This window comes from Xenopus tropicalis, chromosome 3, assembly GCF_000004195.4.
Source record: "Xenopus tropicalis strain Nigerian chromosome 3, UCB_Xtro_10.0, whole genome shotgun sequence".
Classification (NCBI taxonomy): Eukaryota; Metazoa; Chordata; class Amphibia; order Anura; family Pipidae; genus Xenopus; species Xenopus tropicalis.
In genome coordinates this window covers 77,913,572-77,931,401 of record NC_030679.2, presented here as the reverse complement: position 1 = coordinate 77,931,401, position 17,830 = coordinate 77,913,572, and the positions used below count along the sequence as shown (strand labels likewise).

At 38.9% G+C, this 17,830-nt stretch overlaps 2 protein-coding genes across 4 annotated transcripts in view; one reads left to right on the top strand and one right to left on the bottom strand.

Moving 5' to 3' along the window:
* Positions 1 to 7,456, bottom strand: part of fbxl13 (F-box and leucine-rich repeat protein 13) — a 115,261-nt gene extending 107,805 nt beyond the window's left edge. For both annotated transcript variants that reach the window (XM_002933102.5, XM_031899022.1), the window contains exons 1-2: positions 7,311 to 7,456; positions 5,762 to 5,865 (exon numbers count right to left, since the gene is read on the bottom strand). In XM_002933102.5, coding sequence (XP_002933148.2) covers positions 5,762 to 5,865; positions 7,311 to 7,385 — 179 coding nt within the window. In that variant the 5' untranslated portion in view covers positions 7,386 to 7,456. The remainder of the gene's footprint in view (positions 1 to 5,761; positions 5,866 to 7,310) is intronic.
* A 306-nt stretch (positions 7,457 to 7,762) lies between these two features.
* armc10 (armadillo repeat containing 10) lies at positions 7,763 to 17,524 on the top strand. 2 transcript variants are annotated; one of them, XM_002933103.5, is made up of 6 exons: positions 7,763 to 7,974; positions 10,667 to 10,818; positions 11,334 to 11,468; positions 13,595 to 13,771; positions 15,160 to 15,231; positions 16,527 to 17,524. In XM_002933103.5, the coding sequence occupies exons 1-6, from the start codon at positions 7,791 to 7,793 to the stop codon at positions 16,734 to 16,736; spliced, it is 930 nt and encodes a 309-aa protein (XP_002933149.3). In that variant the 5' UTR covers positions 7,763 to 7,790; the 3' UTR covers positions 16,737 to 17,524. The 2 variants fall into 2 exon arrangements, with proteins under 2 accessions (XP_002933149.3, XP_031754884.1); XM_031899024.1 differs by having other exon boundaries at positions 7,773 to 7,974; positions 16,559 to 16,652.
* Positions 17,525 to 17,830: the final 306 nt, after the last annotated feature.

Sequence of the window (17,830 nt, the reverse complement as noted above, 5' to 3'; positions counted from 1 at the left end):
AGCACTACTCCAGAAAGCTGCATACTTTAGATTTCAAGGCCAAAAATTCCACTAACAGAAGGTTTATCCCAGAAAATTGTACATTTTTGGAAAGAACAGATTCTGGGGAATACAGAATAGGCACAATGCTTTCCTAAAGTTATTGGTTTTTATCAGAATTTGTGATTTTTTTAAAAAATCGCTTCAAAGCTTCCAGTCTATAGTATCTTATCTCCTACAGGTCATAAAGTAACCAAATAAAACACCCTAAATATGAACGCCAGGGGTCCACTGAACAGTTTGATGCCCAATATGTATAGGTTTACTTAAGTATGTGGCATGTAGGGGCCCCAATGTGAACATACCCCATATGTACTGTCATTTCTGTCATTTCAGCTCCTGCAAAATCAACACATTTACATCATTATATGTGGGATAAAGCTAGTAAAAAGTACGCTCACCCCAGAAAGTCATATATTTTTGGAAAGTACACATTCCCCCGAATCTAAAATGGGTAACCATGTCTTTCTACTCCAAAGTACCAAGCCGCACAGCTTTTCTAAAGTTAGCAATTTTGATGACATTTCCAAAAATCCCCTCAAAGCTTCCACTTTGCAGCATCTTATCTCCCACATAGCATTAGTTACCAAGATAAAACACCCTGAATTTGAACACCAGGGGTCCACTGAACAGTTTGATGCCCAATATGTATAGGTTTACCTAAGTATGTGGCATGTAGGGGCCCCAATGGGAACATACCCCCATATGTACTGTCATTTCTGTCATTTCAGCTCCTGCAAAATCAACACATTTACATCATTATATGTGGGATAAAGCTAGTAAAAAGTACGCTCACCCCAGAAAGTCATATATTTTTGGAAAGTACACATTCCCCCGAATCTATAATGGGTAAACATTTCTTCTTGCTTCAAAGCACCAAGCTGTAAAGCTTTCCTAAGTTTGCAGATTTATATGACATTTCGAAAATCTCATAAAAATGTTGCAATTTGCCGCATTTATCTCTCACAATTTCTTGATAAAAATCAGATAAAGACAAATCACCCCAAATAGGAACACCTATGGTCTACTGAACAGTTTGATGCCCAATATGCATAGATATACCAAAGTCTGCGGTATGTACTGAACCCAAAATGAAAATAGCGCATAAGGATTTCTCGCCTGCCAACTCAGCTTTTGCACACAGAGCCCCCTGACAGTGTATTATGTGCCAAAACTTCCCCTAACTATACAGAGACCCCCACAAAACCATATATTTTTGGAAAGTACACATTCTGACAAATCCAACAAGGGTAAAGAGTCCTTTCTACACCAAAGTACCAATCTGCAAAGCTTTCCTAAAGTTATTGGTTTTTATGACATTTCAGAAAATCGCCTAAAAATGTTGCAATTTGCCGCATTTATCTCACACAATTTCTTGAGTACAAAGGCAAGTCACCCCAAATAGGAACACCTAAGATCTACTGAACAGTTTGATGCCCAATATGCATAGATATACCAAAGTCTGTGGTGTGTACTGACCCCAAAACGAAAATAGCGCATATGGATTTCTCGCCTGCCAACTCAGCTTTTGCACACAGAGCCCCCTGTCAGCGTATTATGTGCCGAAACGTCCCCTAACTATACAGAGACCCCCAGAAAACCATATATTTTTGGAAAGTACACATTCTGATGAATTCAAAATAGGCAAAGTTATTTTTGTATACCAAAGTTACACCTGGCAAAGCTATGCTAAAAACAGATTAGGAACACTTATACAGGGATAAAATGTGATAAAACCACAAAAATTGTGCAAATCAGTGAAACAACAAAATAAGTCACATGACAGTGTAATTAGTGGTCAGAATATCTAATCTAATAGTCACGCTGTCAAAATAAACAGTTTTTAGGTAAAATAAACTAAAAACAAAGTGGTAAAATGAAAAAAAAAAAAAAAAAAAACCCAAAGTGTTTGTGTATACATGTGTAAAAGTTGTGTGATAGTGTGTAAGTGTGTATATGAGTGTATAAAAGTGTGAAAAATTAAAAAAAAAAAAAAATTGCTAAAATGTGTGCTGTAAGTGTGTGTAAATGTATGTAAGTGTGTATAAATGTATGTAAATGTGTGTCTAAGTGTGTAAATGCAAGAATAAAAAAAAAAGTCCTTACCTGTCCTGAAGACACGATCCTCTTCAGTTGGGCCGGCGCTGGGGGGGAAGTAGGAAGCAGGAAGCAGCAGACGCGATGCGATCGCGTCTGCTGCTTCCTGGAGGGTCCTGCAACCCGATCGATCGCAGGACCCTCATGACAGCCCCCCTGGCACATTGCCCAGGGGGGCTGTCATTGTTAGAAGCACATGCCGCCGCTGCAGAGAGCAGCGCTTAAATGCCAACGACGTATGGGACACGTCGTTGGCATTTAAGCCCTTTTACTGCCACGATGTATCCCATACGTCGTTGGCAGTAAAAGAGTTAAAGAAATTAAAAAGAGACTTAAATATCAAAAGGTAAACAAAGGTTCAAGGCTCAATGGTATTCAACCCAGGGCATTAAATGAGTTTAGCTCTGTGATTGTAAACTTCTTCACGTAATTTTCAGGATTCATTGAGGTCTGACGAATCGCTAATGTGGTGCCGTCATTCAAAACGGGATCCCATTCTTATCCTGAAAACTATAGCCCTGTTAGTCTGACATCAATGGTAGGAAAGCTTTTGGAAGGGGGTAGGATATATTACAAATCACAATACTATGAGTTTGTGCCAGCATAGTTTTATGCATAAGGGCAAAGACACACCAAGACTTTTAAAAAAGTTGCCACGCACAGCGACTCTGCGCAGGCCCGCTAACCACCTCTGTGTGGCCCCCCACCTGTCTGGCAGCTTTGATGGTTTACCTTTGTGTAAACTTTAAATCAGTACTGAAATTTTTAACTGGCCCCCTGGATGGTTCAGACCTCAGATTCAGGCTGTAATCACACTGTATTGTTTAAACATGTAATCTCTTGTAATGTTCACACCTTTTAATCTCTGCATTGTTCACCCCCTGCATTGTTCACACCTCAGGCTCAGACTGTAAGCACCCACATTGTTCACCTGTTCACAACTAAGACTGTAGGAGCAGTGCCAGCATTGTGTCATTGTATGTACTGCCTGACCAATGCTGCCTGTGTGTATGGCACACACCGGCAGCATAGGGCAGACAGAGCATTTCACACACAGGCAGCATAGGGCAGGCAGAGTATAGCACACAGGCAGCATAGGGCAGGCAGAGTATGGCACATAGGCAGCATAGGGCAGGCAGAGTATGGCACATAAGCAGCATAGGGCAGGCAGTGTATGGCACACACAGGCAGCAAAGGGCAGGCAGAGTATGGCACACACAGGCAGGGTAGGGCATGCAGAGTATGGCACACACAGTCAGCTAAGGGCAGACAGAGTATGGCATACACAGGAGGGTAGGGCAGGCAGGGTATGGCACACACAAGCAGCTAAGGGCAGGCAGAGTATGGCACACACAGGTGAGGGGGGGTTCTGGGAGTTTGATAGCAGTTGGAAATAGCCATTAAATGGTACCTAAGGTGTGTAATTATGTGTTGGGGGTTGCTGTGCTATCCACAGGGGAGGAGGAGGCATATGGATTTAATATGACATAATAAAATTCTTTCACATATGAATGATGGTTGATATCCCCGCAGTGAGGACCAAACATTTGGGTTTTTGCTGCGCTGCCACCATTGTGATAACATGGGTGTGGTTTGAAGTGGGTGTTGTTTAAAAAAGGGGAGTGTTCAAAACTGGCTCCTATTTGCAGCCCTACACAATGTATGCTAGAGAAATTCTGGCCTTAGGCACCACAGAAGTTGGACAGCACTGCTCTAACCTATGGCAGGAAAGTTGCTGCAATTAGTCACCGCAACCGACTTTTTAAAAAGTGGGGGTGACTAATCGCCATGTGTCTACGTAAATCTACAGATTTTGCCAGACTAATTTAATTGCCTTTTATGAAGAGGTGAGCAGAAACCCTGGCTGTGGGATGGCAGTGGATGTCATCTACTTGGACTTTGCTAAAGCATTTGATACAGTACACACAAAAAGTTAATGATAAAATTCAGAGATATTGGCCTGGAACATAATATTTGTACATGGATAGAGAACTTGTTGAAGGATAGAATACAGAGAGTGGTAGTAAATGGAACATTTTTTAATTGGGCCAGTGTTGTTAGTGGAGTATCGCAGGGGTCAGTCCTTGGTCCTTTGCTTTTTAACTTATTTATTAATGCCCTGGAAGTGGGCATTAAAAGTACTGTTTCTATTTTTGCAGGATGCTGCCATTTTGGGCAGCAAAATGGAAAATGAGGTTCATTGTTGAAAAGTGCAAAGTTATGCACTTTGGTAGAAATAATATAAATATGAGTTACACACTAAATGGTAGTGTGTGCCCTTAGCTAAGAAGGATCTGGGGATTTTTGTAGATAACAAGTTGTCTAATTTCAGGCAGTGTCATTCTGTGGCTACTAAAGCAAATAAAGTAATTTTGCCTCTTATTAGGTCTCTGGTAAGGCCTCATTCTGAGTATGCAGTACAGTTTGGGTTCCAGTACCTAAGAAGGATAATGAACTGGAGAGAGTGCAAAGACGCGCAACTATACTGGTCTTAACTATGAGGTTAGACTCCCCAATTTTGGGGTTGCTTTCTCTGGAACATTACTACTCTGTGGGACAAGGGGACATTAATACTCTGTACAAGTACATTAGAGGGGATAATAAATATGATGCACCAGAGGCCACTCCTTTAGATTAGAGGAATGGTGCGCTGGGCTTTGCGTGGAAGGGTTGAACTTGATAGACTTTTTTTAACCCAACTTAACTATGAAAGCATTTAGAGAAGATTAGTCACCACCGCTAGAGAAGATTAATCACGGGCAACTAACCTCATGTATCATCAGCCTAAAGGTGGCCATACACGGGCCGACTATAGCTGCCGATATCGGTCCCTTGGACCGATTCGGCAGCTAATCGGCCCGTGTATGGGGAGAGCAGAGCGGCCTGGCCGACCGATATCTGGCCTGAAATTGGCCAGATCTCGATCGGCCAGGTTAGAAAATCTGGTCGGATCGGGGACCGCATCGGCTCGTTGATGCGGTCCCCGATCCGACTGCCCCATTGCCGCTCACATAATCCGATCGTCTGGCCCCAGGGCCAAACGATCGGATTATTATTTTTTTTACCTAAATGGTCCCCGATATCGCCCACCCGTAGGTGGGGATATCGGGGGAAGATCCGCTCGCTTGGCGACATCGCCAAGCGAGCGGATCTGCTCGTGTATGGCCACCTTAAGGCTAGTGGCACACAGGGATGTTTATTGGATTTTCTTCCACTGCATTAATCTACACAGGTGAAGAAATTACAATACCATTCCATTAACTCATTCTTACACTGAATAGCATATTTATTATGTGTGTAAGCCAACATCACTGGCAATGTTGCCCATAGCAACCAATTAGATCTTTGCTTTTGTTTTTTTAACTTGTAGGTGACTAATTGCTGATTGGTTGCTATGGGCAACATCACCTATTCAATTTGGATGACCATATGATCTAGCTATGGGGCCTTTTATTTATTTATTTATTTTTTTTGGTGCTACACAGCAGCCTTAATGCCTGAATGAGGACCAAGAGTTAGGAACATAAAGGTAAAAAAGGGCTGGGACCAGGCAATTAACAGAGTCAGATAAAAATCTTACCCCTCTTCCTCTACTCTTTCAAGCTGATTATATTTAAAAGGTTACCATAAAAGAGCGTTGTGACCCTTCTTCAGCATTTCTTTGATCTTCTGTTCCAAAAACTGAAGTGGATTTTCAGGGCACATGACTAAGAGACCACACAAAAGAGCCTGTATAAGAAAAACAAAACTGTAAGCAGTCATAACAAAACATTTGTAGTAGCAATTAACTACAAATGTAAACTTAATTTGACCCTGTATAAACTATAAGTGGATATTATTTTAAAGTAAAATAATTAGAAGAAAATGACCCAGTAGGGTATTCCAGGAATTACTAATTGTTTTACACTATTTTTTTATTATGTAGATACATTACAACTCTCATTATACATACTGTATATTTTTTACTATGTTATGCTCTTTGTTAGCTTCCCATATGTAGTAATCCTCTTAATATTTTCTGACAAATAGAAAACCGATACTGGACTGATACTGGACACTGATAAATTATAAATCAACTATAGCTAGGTGATAACTAGCCAATGTGTGTTTAACATAAAGAAAGTCTTCTCCTACAATATTAGGCATAACAAGCCCCATACTTACTATCTTTAAGTGACAAGCTCCCCAATGCCTTGAGGCCCTGGTGCTTCTCTGAACCTGGTACATATCTGAATAATGTGCAAGCTATGGGTGTTCCTGGGGCGCCAATGAACTGCCCACTAACCAAACCCTAATATGCAGTGGTGCTGCGTGGTGATTTTACCGGTTTTGCCATACTATCATATGTTAGCACCGGGCAGCACAAGGAAACAAAAACTTCATTCTAAGCAACTTTGCAATATACATTCATTACATATTTGTAATGGTTTTTAGTTATTTGTATATATAATTGGTATTAAAAGCAGTGTCTGCCAGTCCTTTCTATTCTCTGCCCTGGTGGCTCTGGTGTTTGAAACAATGTAACAAACGCCAGCAGGTTTTACAGACCTGCCTTGCTGGAGGAACCTGGCACTTGCAACATTGTTAAAAATTAACAACCAGGGGTTTGGCAAATGCTGCTTTTTATAGCAATTACATTAACAAATAACTTTTAAAGTACTAAAAAATTTTGATGGCCATTACCAGAAATCCTGACCCTCAACATGCAGAATATGTGCCAAAAATCAGTTATTTTGGTTTTCTTTAATGCTAGAATCAGTTATTTGGGTGAGCTTTAATACATCTGCTAAGAAATATTAATTCCCCCTCCCCCCCAAAAAAAATATTAGATCTGTCAAATCTGATTTTGACTCCTCCTGCATGAAGAGAGAATGAAGAGAGACAGAAGCAGAAAAGGAGGTAGTGAAGAGTAACTTGATTAGTTCAGAAATGGTACAGAATTTCTGATATTTAGAAAGTTTCTTTAGTGTGAATAAAACATATTACATTGCTATTTTTGCAAAACTTCCCATTTGAAGCAGCCCCTCTGGTATTTGCCAGGCCTGTCCATTGTCCAGATAGCAGCACAAGTGGAATATATGGTCCTGCCATTTCCATGTTAACAGGTGAAAAGTTGCTCAGAATTACTTTCATTACGCTACATATGTTTTTGGGCGGACATGTATTTGATTTACCTCATAGATTTCAGGCAGAGAGTGCTGCTTGATATAAGTTCTCAGGTGCATATCTGCGTTGCGGAGTGAAGCCATGCCTCAACTATCGGAGCTCACTCTCAGCACCCCACAACTTCTTAATGTACTTCTTACGCACAAGCGTCCCTTTGCTCGGTAACTTAGAAACAGTAAATACCCACCCCTTCACAGCCACAGTCCCGCCTATGAGGCTGGTGCAGGCGGATGAATACAGAAGAAAATGGTTCTGAGCGATTACGAATTTTATCTGATCCATATGCGCAGAATGGACTCAAGTAAACATTTCCGTAGTCAGAAGTGGTCACTCGATTTTATTGCTAAACTAGTGCCTGTCAGGTGAATACTTGCACAAACGGGATGTTGTACTGAAACACGTGTTTGTAGAGCCGGAAGTGTCAGTGTTGCACGCAAATTGCCTCACATTCAAAGCGCTACTTACTGACAGGCAAGAGTTTTGAGATCATGGTAGGGCGAGGGTTCAGTGCCACTGTTAGGAGTCTTCTTGGCATGGCCATTGGGGCCGGGATCTGTTACTGCGCTTACAGGATGTTGTTTGCTCGGCAGAGAAAAAAGAAGCATCGAGACAAAAAGGGAGCAAGCAGGACCAGGGAAAAAGTGCCTGGCCGTGATCTGCATGGGGCTCTAAGTAAGTAATGTGCTGCAATCAATTGTGTGGGCTTTTTTTGCACTTTATTTAGTATAGCAAAGGTACGCAAGCCAAACTGCAAAAGAAAATCTTCAAAAGCCATTTATCTAATGACAATCAAATAGTAGGTAAGTACTGCTTGCCATCCTGGCTAATAACCTTTTCCTGGTTATAGTGATGATGTTAAAAGAGACGTATAGAATGAGTGAACACCCTTTAATCTTCTAGGCAATAATGGATAATATATGTATCAGCTTTCACTCTTTCACATATTTTGGGCACCTTTTGTGGCCTTTATCAAGTTTTGATCACACTTGATAAAGGGCACGAAAGGGACCCAAAATGTTGTGTCTGGCATAGCAATAAAAGCACTGTTTGCAGCATTATTGAGCTTTGTCTTGTGCTCCCCTTTACATATATTTGTAGGGGATCAGAGAACTCTGTCCCCTGTTTCTCAGTCTGTGACATCATCCAGACTGGGGAGGGACCCGATTGGCTGGATGCCGCAGTGCGCGTCTGGGAAGAGGTGTGCTTAAGGTTTTGGAGCCAAAATTCTAGGGGCGGGCCCAAAGTTGATAAAGGGAGCCCCTGTTGTTTTTGCGAGTGTTGAAAGAGAGATCCAGAGTGAGCAGCCAGTACAAAGTGTTGTGCGTTCAGATAGAAAGGATAAGAGTCTGCTGTGAGAGAGTACAAAGTCCTCTGTGGAATCTCTGTGTCCCCTGGTGAGAACAGGTATTGTTCGTTTGCCTGCTACGTGGGAGCAGCCACCTTTCCATAGGGGAAGGTACTCTGGGGCAGGTAGCGCTACCTGGGGGGACTTAAGAGCTCCTGGGGAAGGGACTGAACTGACAAAAAGGGTTGTGGTCTATCCGGATCCAAGTTGGGACTGGGCACCTATATAGACTGACTGTGCCAGCAGTGGATAGACTGCACAGGTTCCTCAGAGCAGGATAATCAGTTATCCATAAAGTTGTTTTACTTCCATTTTCAACAGTTATATAAAGTTTGATATTGCTGCAAAACTGTGTGTGGTTATTCCTAGTGGAAAGTCCCTTGAGGTGTGTTCCTCAGTGTCCACTAGGTGGAGGCACTGCACTAAATCCCAGTTCCCAGTATCTTTAAAGTCCAAGAGAACAAATTCTCCTGTTACAGCCCAAAATTAAGTGAGTGTGCCAAGAAAGGGTTACATATTTTTTTGGACCAATGTATGCAGTGTCTCACAGAATGTCCATTTATCCATATCAGTTACACCAAAGCATTATATTATTCAGGAGAAATATATTTTCATAATCCTTGTAATTTATGGAAATAATTTCATATGGAACAATTCTCTGTGGTTTATCTGGACAAGATAATATACTGCACAGGATAAACTGACCTGTGCAGATTCTTTAAATTCAGCCCTAAAGTCTAAAGACTTTAAAATATTTTAGAAATATTGGCTTCTGTTTTCTATGTAATTTGTTTAGCTGTATATTAATACTTTACTACCCATTGCACTAATAATAATGTGGCTACTTTCCTTGTAATCATTGCAGTTACAGCGTTTGTGCTTATTCAGATAGATTTATATATTCTTGGTGGTCCAGCCAGCATACATACAGTAAGACCACGTTAAACAAATAACATAATAGATCCAAGTAAAATGACCCTTCATATTGCTGGATTGTGCTTTTTTGGGAGAAGAAATTGTATCTCCGTAAATAATGTTTTATAAAAATGATAAAATTAGAACCTCAAACAATACTTAAAGGTCGCCACTTAGTAGCTGATACTGTATGTGAATATCTCATCTTCTGCTGCTCATCTACTTTTCTCTTCTTCCAAAGCACCATGCAGTGACAACACAATGCATTGTCAGTCGACATTTTTAAACTTGTCCGTTTGGCAAACTCACTGATATCCATGATACCAAGATGTCAGTCCGGATAGTCTACCTGAAATACATGGACCAATACAGTTTTATTGGTACCGGTATAGGCCACGAAAGCATACTTTTTTCAGGCCAACCTCCGCTCCGCTCTGTGTGCCCACACTCAGGCAGGTACTGTATTTTTTAGTGCAGGCACACAGTGCAGCTTAGGCAAGTGGATCCACTTCTGTTAGCTTGACTGAAAAACATAGCTCTGAGAGAAGTGGATATAAGCACCATGTGCCTTTGCCCTAAGGGATCTAATACACGGGTGTTTCTTCCTGCATTCCTCTGAGGTGGATTCGCCTAAGTTCCACTGCAGGAGAATGCAGGAAGAAAAACAGCCCATTCTTCCAGATCTGTCTGTACTTATTCAGGTGCATGCAAGTGCCAAATACAGCAAGATGCACTCATGTATAAGACCCCTTAGGAAAATGGTATGCAAATGTTTTAAAAGCATGCATTTCTAAAGATCCAGTTGAATAAACTGGCTGCAGCATTTAGAAAAACATAAGTAGGATGATTGTAGCATCTGAATTACAACAATCTACTGTTTCTTCCTGCAATTAAATTAACATAATCTTTGTTTTTGCATATATATCAGTAATTTGTTTTTGCATTTGCATGTGAAACCCGATTTTACTGATAAAAGGTAAAACGGGGGTTCTACTATATACAAAATTAGCTCTAATTTTAAAGCTTTGGGGAAAGAATTCATTGCGATTTTCAATCATGCTATTGATATAAATGGTAACTTGTACCTTACTCTGTTTTACGCAGCTAAACCAGAAAATGTCTCAGCATCAGTAAGTGATCTGCAACCTCATCATCTTGCAAACCTTCTTGATATTCTTGTGACCAGCTCAGACTCCTCACTTCAAGAAAAAGTGCTTATAACATTGTGTAACAGTGCTGCCTTCTCTGCAAATCATGTAAGTGTAGCACTTGTCCAATATGAAAGCAGTACACTGAAGTAAAACTTAATAAATTGACTAGTATAATTTAAGCTGATAGGATGCTGTGGTGTGAAAGTTGGCTAAATGCTGCAATTTTTTAAAAGTTTTAGAATACTCATGCAGTTAAATCTTTGTAGGAATCTCCTTATGCTATATAAAGACATGTAAAATATGAAAACATTACACTGAAGTAAATCTTAAAAAATTGTCTAGTATAATTTAAGCTGAAAGGATGCTGTGGTGTGAAAGTTGGAAAAAAGCGCAATGAATAGTTCTCACTTTTGATATTTTAGAATACTCATTCTATAATATATATATATAATTCTATATATATATATATATATATATATATATATATATATATATATATATATATATATATAAAGACATGTAATTTAAAAGAAACTGGGTAAAAAAGACTATTTTTTTAAACCCTCAGAATTAATATACTAATATACATGTATAACGCTTGTCATCTCTGGTCATTCTAGGATATCATTCGCAGTTTGGGTGGAATAACAATTATCGCCAAATCCCTTTCGGACTCCAGTGAACAAATTAAAGTGAATGCTTTAAATGCTCTGAATAACCTTAGCATGAATGTACAAAATCAAGAACTGATTAAGGTGATTTACTTAGGTGTTTGTATTCCTATATGAAATACTACATTTACTACAATTACTACAGTTGCAATAAGATAAGAGTCAAAGACACTAGAGGATGGAGGTCCCTGTCCCGTAGAGCTTACAATCTATACGATACATTAACAAACAAGCAAATCTGGTAATTTAGCCTAAATATTTAATTACATACTGACTCCCCAAATTGGACAAGTTACTGGGGCTAAGAGAAAGGGTCACAAAGCTTGAAGGCATGTACAATGTGCAGCTTGGTCTAAGGACCCCGTTATCAGGATCCAAGGATACCATATCCTGTTATCACGTACTTTTAGTATAGATCTTTGAGAACCGTTATACTAAAATATACATATAAACTTGTGCTTGGACATAACTAAAGTGATATAAAGTGATATATTGTTGCAACTGTAACTATTTTTAAGTGTACAGATCCTTGATCAACATAAGTTGAATGCTTAGGATGTGCGCTTAACATAATTTTTTCCTTTTTGTTTTAATCTTGAAAAATCTATTGTTTTTGTTATTTCTTGATCTAAATGGGTCAAATAGTGAAATTGAAGCCAGTCAATGTTGGTTCCTTGTGAGGTAAATAATTAGATTTCCAGTACACATGTAAACCCTTAGCATAATAAACTCCTGCTAACAAAACAGTCACAACAAAGGGAAAGAGTGGGGGTTTGCATACTGGTAATTTTATTATTATAACAAGAAACATAGATTTTTCATGATTAAAACAGTTTGAAAATTATCCTGCTCTAGGAAATGATGCTAATATTTCTCCTGTGTGCATTTTAAAGGGGTTGTAAACCCAATCATAACACTGTCCCACTGTGCCTCCAAGTTTTGCTATAGAAGCTGTCAAAAACATTATTATAGACGCAAGAAAATTTACCAATAAGCATTCTACGGACCATAAACCATATTATAAATGCAAGAGAAGTGACCAGTGAGAATACGGATTCCCAGCACTACGTCAGGCATCTTGCTGGTATCTTACATATAGAGATAACTGTCATTATGTTCTTCATAATATGACACTGGAATCAGACATGGGGATAAAGAAAAGACCTTTGTCTTTTTGTCTAATTGTTATTACAGGCAGGGGATCCTTTATCCAGAAACCCATTATCCAGAAAGTTACAGGAAGGCCATCTCACGTAGACTCCTTTATTAGCAATCAAATTATTAAAAATGATTTCCTTTCTTTCTCTCTATAATAATAAAACAGTAACTTTTACTTGATCCCAACTAAGATATAATTAATCCTTATTGGAGACAAAACAAGCCTGTGATTATTTAGAGGATAAGTTATGGAAAGACCCCTTATCCGGAAAACCCCAGGTCCCGAGCATTCTGGGAAACTGGTCCCATGCCTGTATTGGTTATGTGGATTTTACCTTTATTGGAAATCTGTATACAGTAACTCATGTCTCATACCTTAGCACTTACCCTTAGGCTAATGACATGAGTGACACATTTTCTGCTTTAAATACAGTCCAATTAATTTTTTTTCTGTAAAATATTAAGACATGCTTTTTTTGGTGTAATAGAAAATGTATTGTTTTATTGTTTCACTCCCTTTTAAGATGAAGATTCTGGCCAATATTTTTAAAGAAGGAAAGGTTAATAAAGAGTTAATCTCAAGCTGCAGGCATACCTTCAGTTCTCTCAATAGTGCCCTTAAGTCTCCACATATTTCACCTGTTCAGGTGATCAGAAGCCAAGCCAAACAGGAAGAAAAAACGCTGAGCTGTGTAAAGAAAGTTCCCATAATGCCTCACTCCTGCACAGACACCCAGACCAACTGAACATGCTCAGTTAGTTAGACTATGTGTCAGCTTCCTGCTGATTGGCTCAGATCCACATTCCTAAGGGGGATGGAGTGAGTTCTTAGCATTCTTGAGGGAGGGGGGAGCAGGAGAGAGGAGACAGCAGAGAGCTGCGTGTCTCTGGCACAGGAATTACAGTCACATGAAATCTTTTCACAGAGAAGTCAGTGCAGCATTTCTGTGAGTGCTTATGGCTGTATTTACATAGACCTTTCTGATAAAGCTTACTTAGTTTTTATCTTTCTTTTTCTTTTAAATGCATATATGGTTTTTTTTTATACTCAGGATTACATTAATCAGACATGTAGTGCCATATCATTATCCTCCCTAAATTCTGAAGTTCAGCTGGCTGGTCTAAGATTGATAATTAACATGTCCGTTACTGATAATTACCACAACATGGTGGCAGATCACTTGCCGTGCTTTTTGTACCTGCTTGCAGAGGGGAACAACATTATCCAGGTATGGTTTGTGATTTTTTTTTTCTACTAGTTTTGTATTTACATATGACCATTTGTGTGCATAAGCCAAAGTATATATTTTTATCAGAAAAAATACCAAAATAACTTGGTAAGTACAGAAACTAAAAAAAATTAATTTGCACAAAAAGCAGTATCAAAAGTAAAAAGTGAGGTTTAATTATCCAACTTTTTGGGTTCCACACAAGAACCTTTGTCAAGTAAACCAGATTTGTGACAGAACAAACAATTAAACACCCTAAATGGTCAAATATAGATGTCAAATATAGTTTAGATTGTGATTTAGATCACTAGCAACTGTATTTACATAATGATCCCATATAGTCAACGCATATGGTTTTAACATACCCATATATGTCAAACAATAGCTCATTTTGGGCATTGCTAACCTAGCAAGTTGCAGAGGATGGCAGGCCCAGTAGTAAAAGGGCTCAAGGCATCAGCAATGTGCAACCCACATTACAGATGCTTATGAACAATAACCAGTCCACCTTACCAGTTTCCCTGTAATACTTATAGCAGGATTAAGCCAGGCTCTCAGGGTCATACATATCTCCGGACAGATATTCACATACATGTAGGCTGTGGCAGATGGGGCATGCATTTCCTTTGAGGCATGACATCTGTCACCCCCAAAATGATATGACAGGATGTAGAGGCAAGATGGGTCTCATATAGGCATTATGTGGTGGGACAAATATGTATACACAAAAATGGAAACTTATGTTCAAATGAAGAAGTAAGGGCTTTTAGATCTCCTAGGATAACCAGCATGACACAGGGTAATACATTGTAAAATCAGTATGTTTATGGTACAGTCAGAGTAGTGTTCTGTACCCTGTTTCTGGGGGCTAAATTTGACCCATATTATAGGTCTGTTTTGCCCAAATTCCATATATTTCTATTGACCCAGAGGAATGTGAAAAACTCCACTTGGCTGTTTGCCATAGGAAGTGAAGTAAGTTCCTACTCAATCCCTAAAGACAATAAATGGTTTGGTCATTAAAACATGTGATATAGGCCTATTTTAAAGCACTTTGACTGTCTATAGCTGGGGTAACAGTATCTGCTGACTTTAATGTGTGTTACAGTTATCATAATTTCTTATGAATTTTTTAATTAAACAGAAGTAAAAATTAGCATCAGATTGCCCGACTCACAAGAGCTTACAATCTATATGTACTATGTGTTTTGTGTGATACTATTCTGCTAAGGGAGAAACCCATACACAATGCAGGTTATGTTTTCTATACCCAATATTTGTATTTGTAACAAAAAACCCCAGCAAAGTGCTGAAAATACCTTGACTGATTGATTGAGTCATGTTGGCCTTTCTTAGTTATTCTTGTTTTTATTTTTTTTTTATTTCAGATTTACACATTAAAAGTTCTTGTGAATTTGTCTGCCAATCCTACCATGACACAAACTCTCCTCACTGCTAAGGTAAGTAGTAAGTAGGTGTGTAATTCTCATGATTGCCTTTTTAGATGTTGGCTTCTAAAAAAATTATTTGCAGGAAATAGCTGACCATTTTCAATATCTAATATTTAGTTTGTTTTACCTGTACCATATTTTTAAAATTACACTAAGGGGCTGATTTACTAACCCACGAATCCGACCCGAATTGGAAAAGTTCCGACTTGAAAACGAACATTTTGCGACTTTTTCGTATTTTTTGCGATTTTTTCGGCGTCTTTACGAATTTTTCGTTACCAATACGATTTTTGCGTAAAAACGCGAGTTTTTCGTAGCCATTACGAAAGTTGCGTAAAATCGCCCGATTTTTCCGTAGCGTTAAAACTTACGCGAAAAGTTGCGCCTTTTTCGTAGCGTTAAAACTTAAAAGGTGCGAAGTTTCGCGTAAGTTTTAACGCTACGAAAAAAGCGCAACTTTTTGCGCAAGTTTTAACGCTACGAAAAATCGCCAGATTTTACGCAACTTTCGTAATGGCTACGAAAAACTCGCGTTTTTACGCAAAAATCGTATTGGTAACGAAAAATTCGTAAAGACGCCGAAAAAATCGCAAATACCGATCATTACGAAAAAAACGCAATCGGACTCATTTCTACCCGTTCGTGGGTTAGTAAATGTGCCCCTAAGACTGTAACCTGCACAGGGAGTCATGGGAAAACTGAATGATCTCTGAAAAGCACTTCACAAATATTTTTCCACTGTATAAAACATAATAACTGACAAGTAGTTCTATAGTTCAGTTCATTACTGCAAGCCTGAAGGTGGTGGTAGCTCAAGGACTACCCTGCATCAGTAGATGACTTTTTGTGTAGTTCAGAATAGTAGGCAGGATAGACACAGTAGTGCTTAGAACAACTACAGGGAGGTGCAAGTAGTGTATTTTGACACAAGTACCTTTAAAGGAGAAGGAAAGGTAACACCCCCAGTGATTGTAATCACTTACCTGATAGGGTCAGTGCTCCTGTTAGCAGAACCCTGCCCGGGGTACCTCTTTCTTCTTCTTCTGTCCTCACGCCGCTTATGCCAGCGCAGTGTAAAGCCGAACTTTATCAAAAAAGCCAGCATTTTCACTGTACTGCATATGTGCGGGCCCCAGTATAGTGAAGAAACTGCTAGATTACGGTGTCCGTTTTTTAAGTGAACTAGAGTTGTCATTATCCAGTTTTCATTAAATATTCATTAGATACAGATACATAGAAAATAGAATGAGTTGTGATAAGTTGCTAAAATATGCACTTTTCAGCCATATTATATGTCTTCACAGGGATCACAGTCACTTACCTCTCTCTTTGACAGCCGCGTTGACAGAGAAATACTTGTGAGAGTGCTGATATTCGCAGCAAACCTTTCAAAGCATCTGGGAAGTGGCCATGGTTATGCCTTTTTAATTTGCTATATGGAGATTCATCTCCACTTCAGAAGGATATTACAGCCTTATTCCAATATCCAGATGTGGAAGTTAAAGAGCAAGTAGTCAGTCTTTTGATAAATCTTGCCAGACTGAGACAATTGTAATGTGTTTGTGCAAATAAACTACAGCCCTCCCCTGGTGCTGTGTTTGTGTTGTTTTTCTTCATTATTTACAAAGAATCCATCATACTCCGCAGAACATAAATGGAAACAAAAAATAAAACTAGCTGATTGTAGAACAATCAGAAGTGGCCCTACTGATATGGCTTTTACCTTGTAAAGGAGCAGTGTGGTAACTGGTCCTGTTGCCTGAATGCTAATTAGAGAAAGTTCTTATTTGCTGCTGTGAATACTTTTGGAACAAGTCATGTGACTATTGTGTCAATGTTTTTATAGTAACATAGTATCTAAAGTTGAAAAAAAAAACAAATTTTGTCCAAAAGACACAGCTAGTTGATTTATAGAGGGTGAAGAAAACTTCATCTGAAGGCACCTCCAGTTTTGTATAAGGATTGACAACAAGTGCAATTGAACAATCAACTTTGTACTAAAGAACAAATTTATTAAAATGCAAATTTGCTATTTTTTTGTGCAATTCAAGAAAGTAACAGTAATAAAATAATTTCAGATTTTTCCCAAACTGAAAAAGGTGTAAAAAAAATGGAATGGAATGGAACAATACAATTTATGTTGTTGTTGAAAAGTCTTTTCCAAGACTGAATGTTGAGTTTTTTTTCTATTCAAAATTGTTTGTAAATATGTGGTATGTAGAGCCTATGAGTAAGTGCCCTACAAGGCATGAAACAAGTTAGTCTGCTCTTTTTGTCCTAATAAATGATTATTTTAATTTTACTTCACTATCTCGATATTTATTGATGGCCTGTTTTGCCTTTGAACTATTAAAAAGCAATGCTTAAAGGAGAAGGAAAGGTAAAAACTAAGTAAGCTTTATCAGAAAGGTCTGTGTAAATACAGCCATAAGCACTCACAGAAATGCTGCACTGAGTCTTCTATAAAAAAAAAACCCACAGGATTTCTTGTCTCCTTTTTTTGGGGAACATGTTCTTTGGTATCAGACTTCCTCTCTATTAGGACTCCTTCAGATTTGTGGCTTGAGTCTGCTCAGTACTCTCCCTCTTTCCCTCCCTTCTCTTGCTC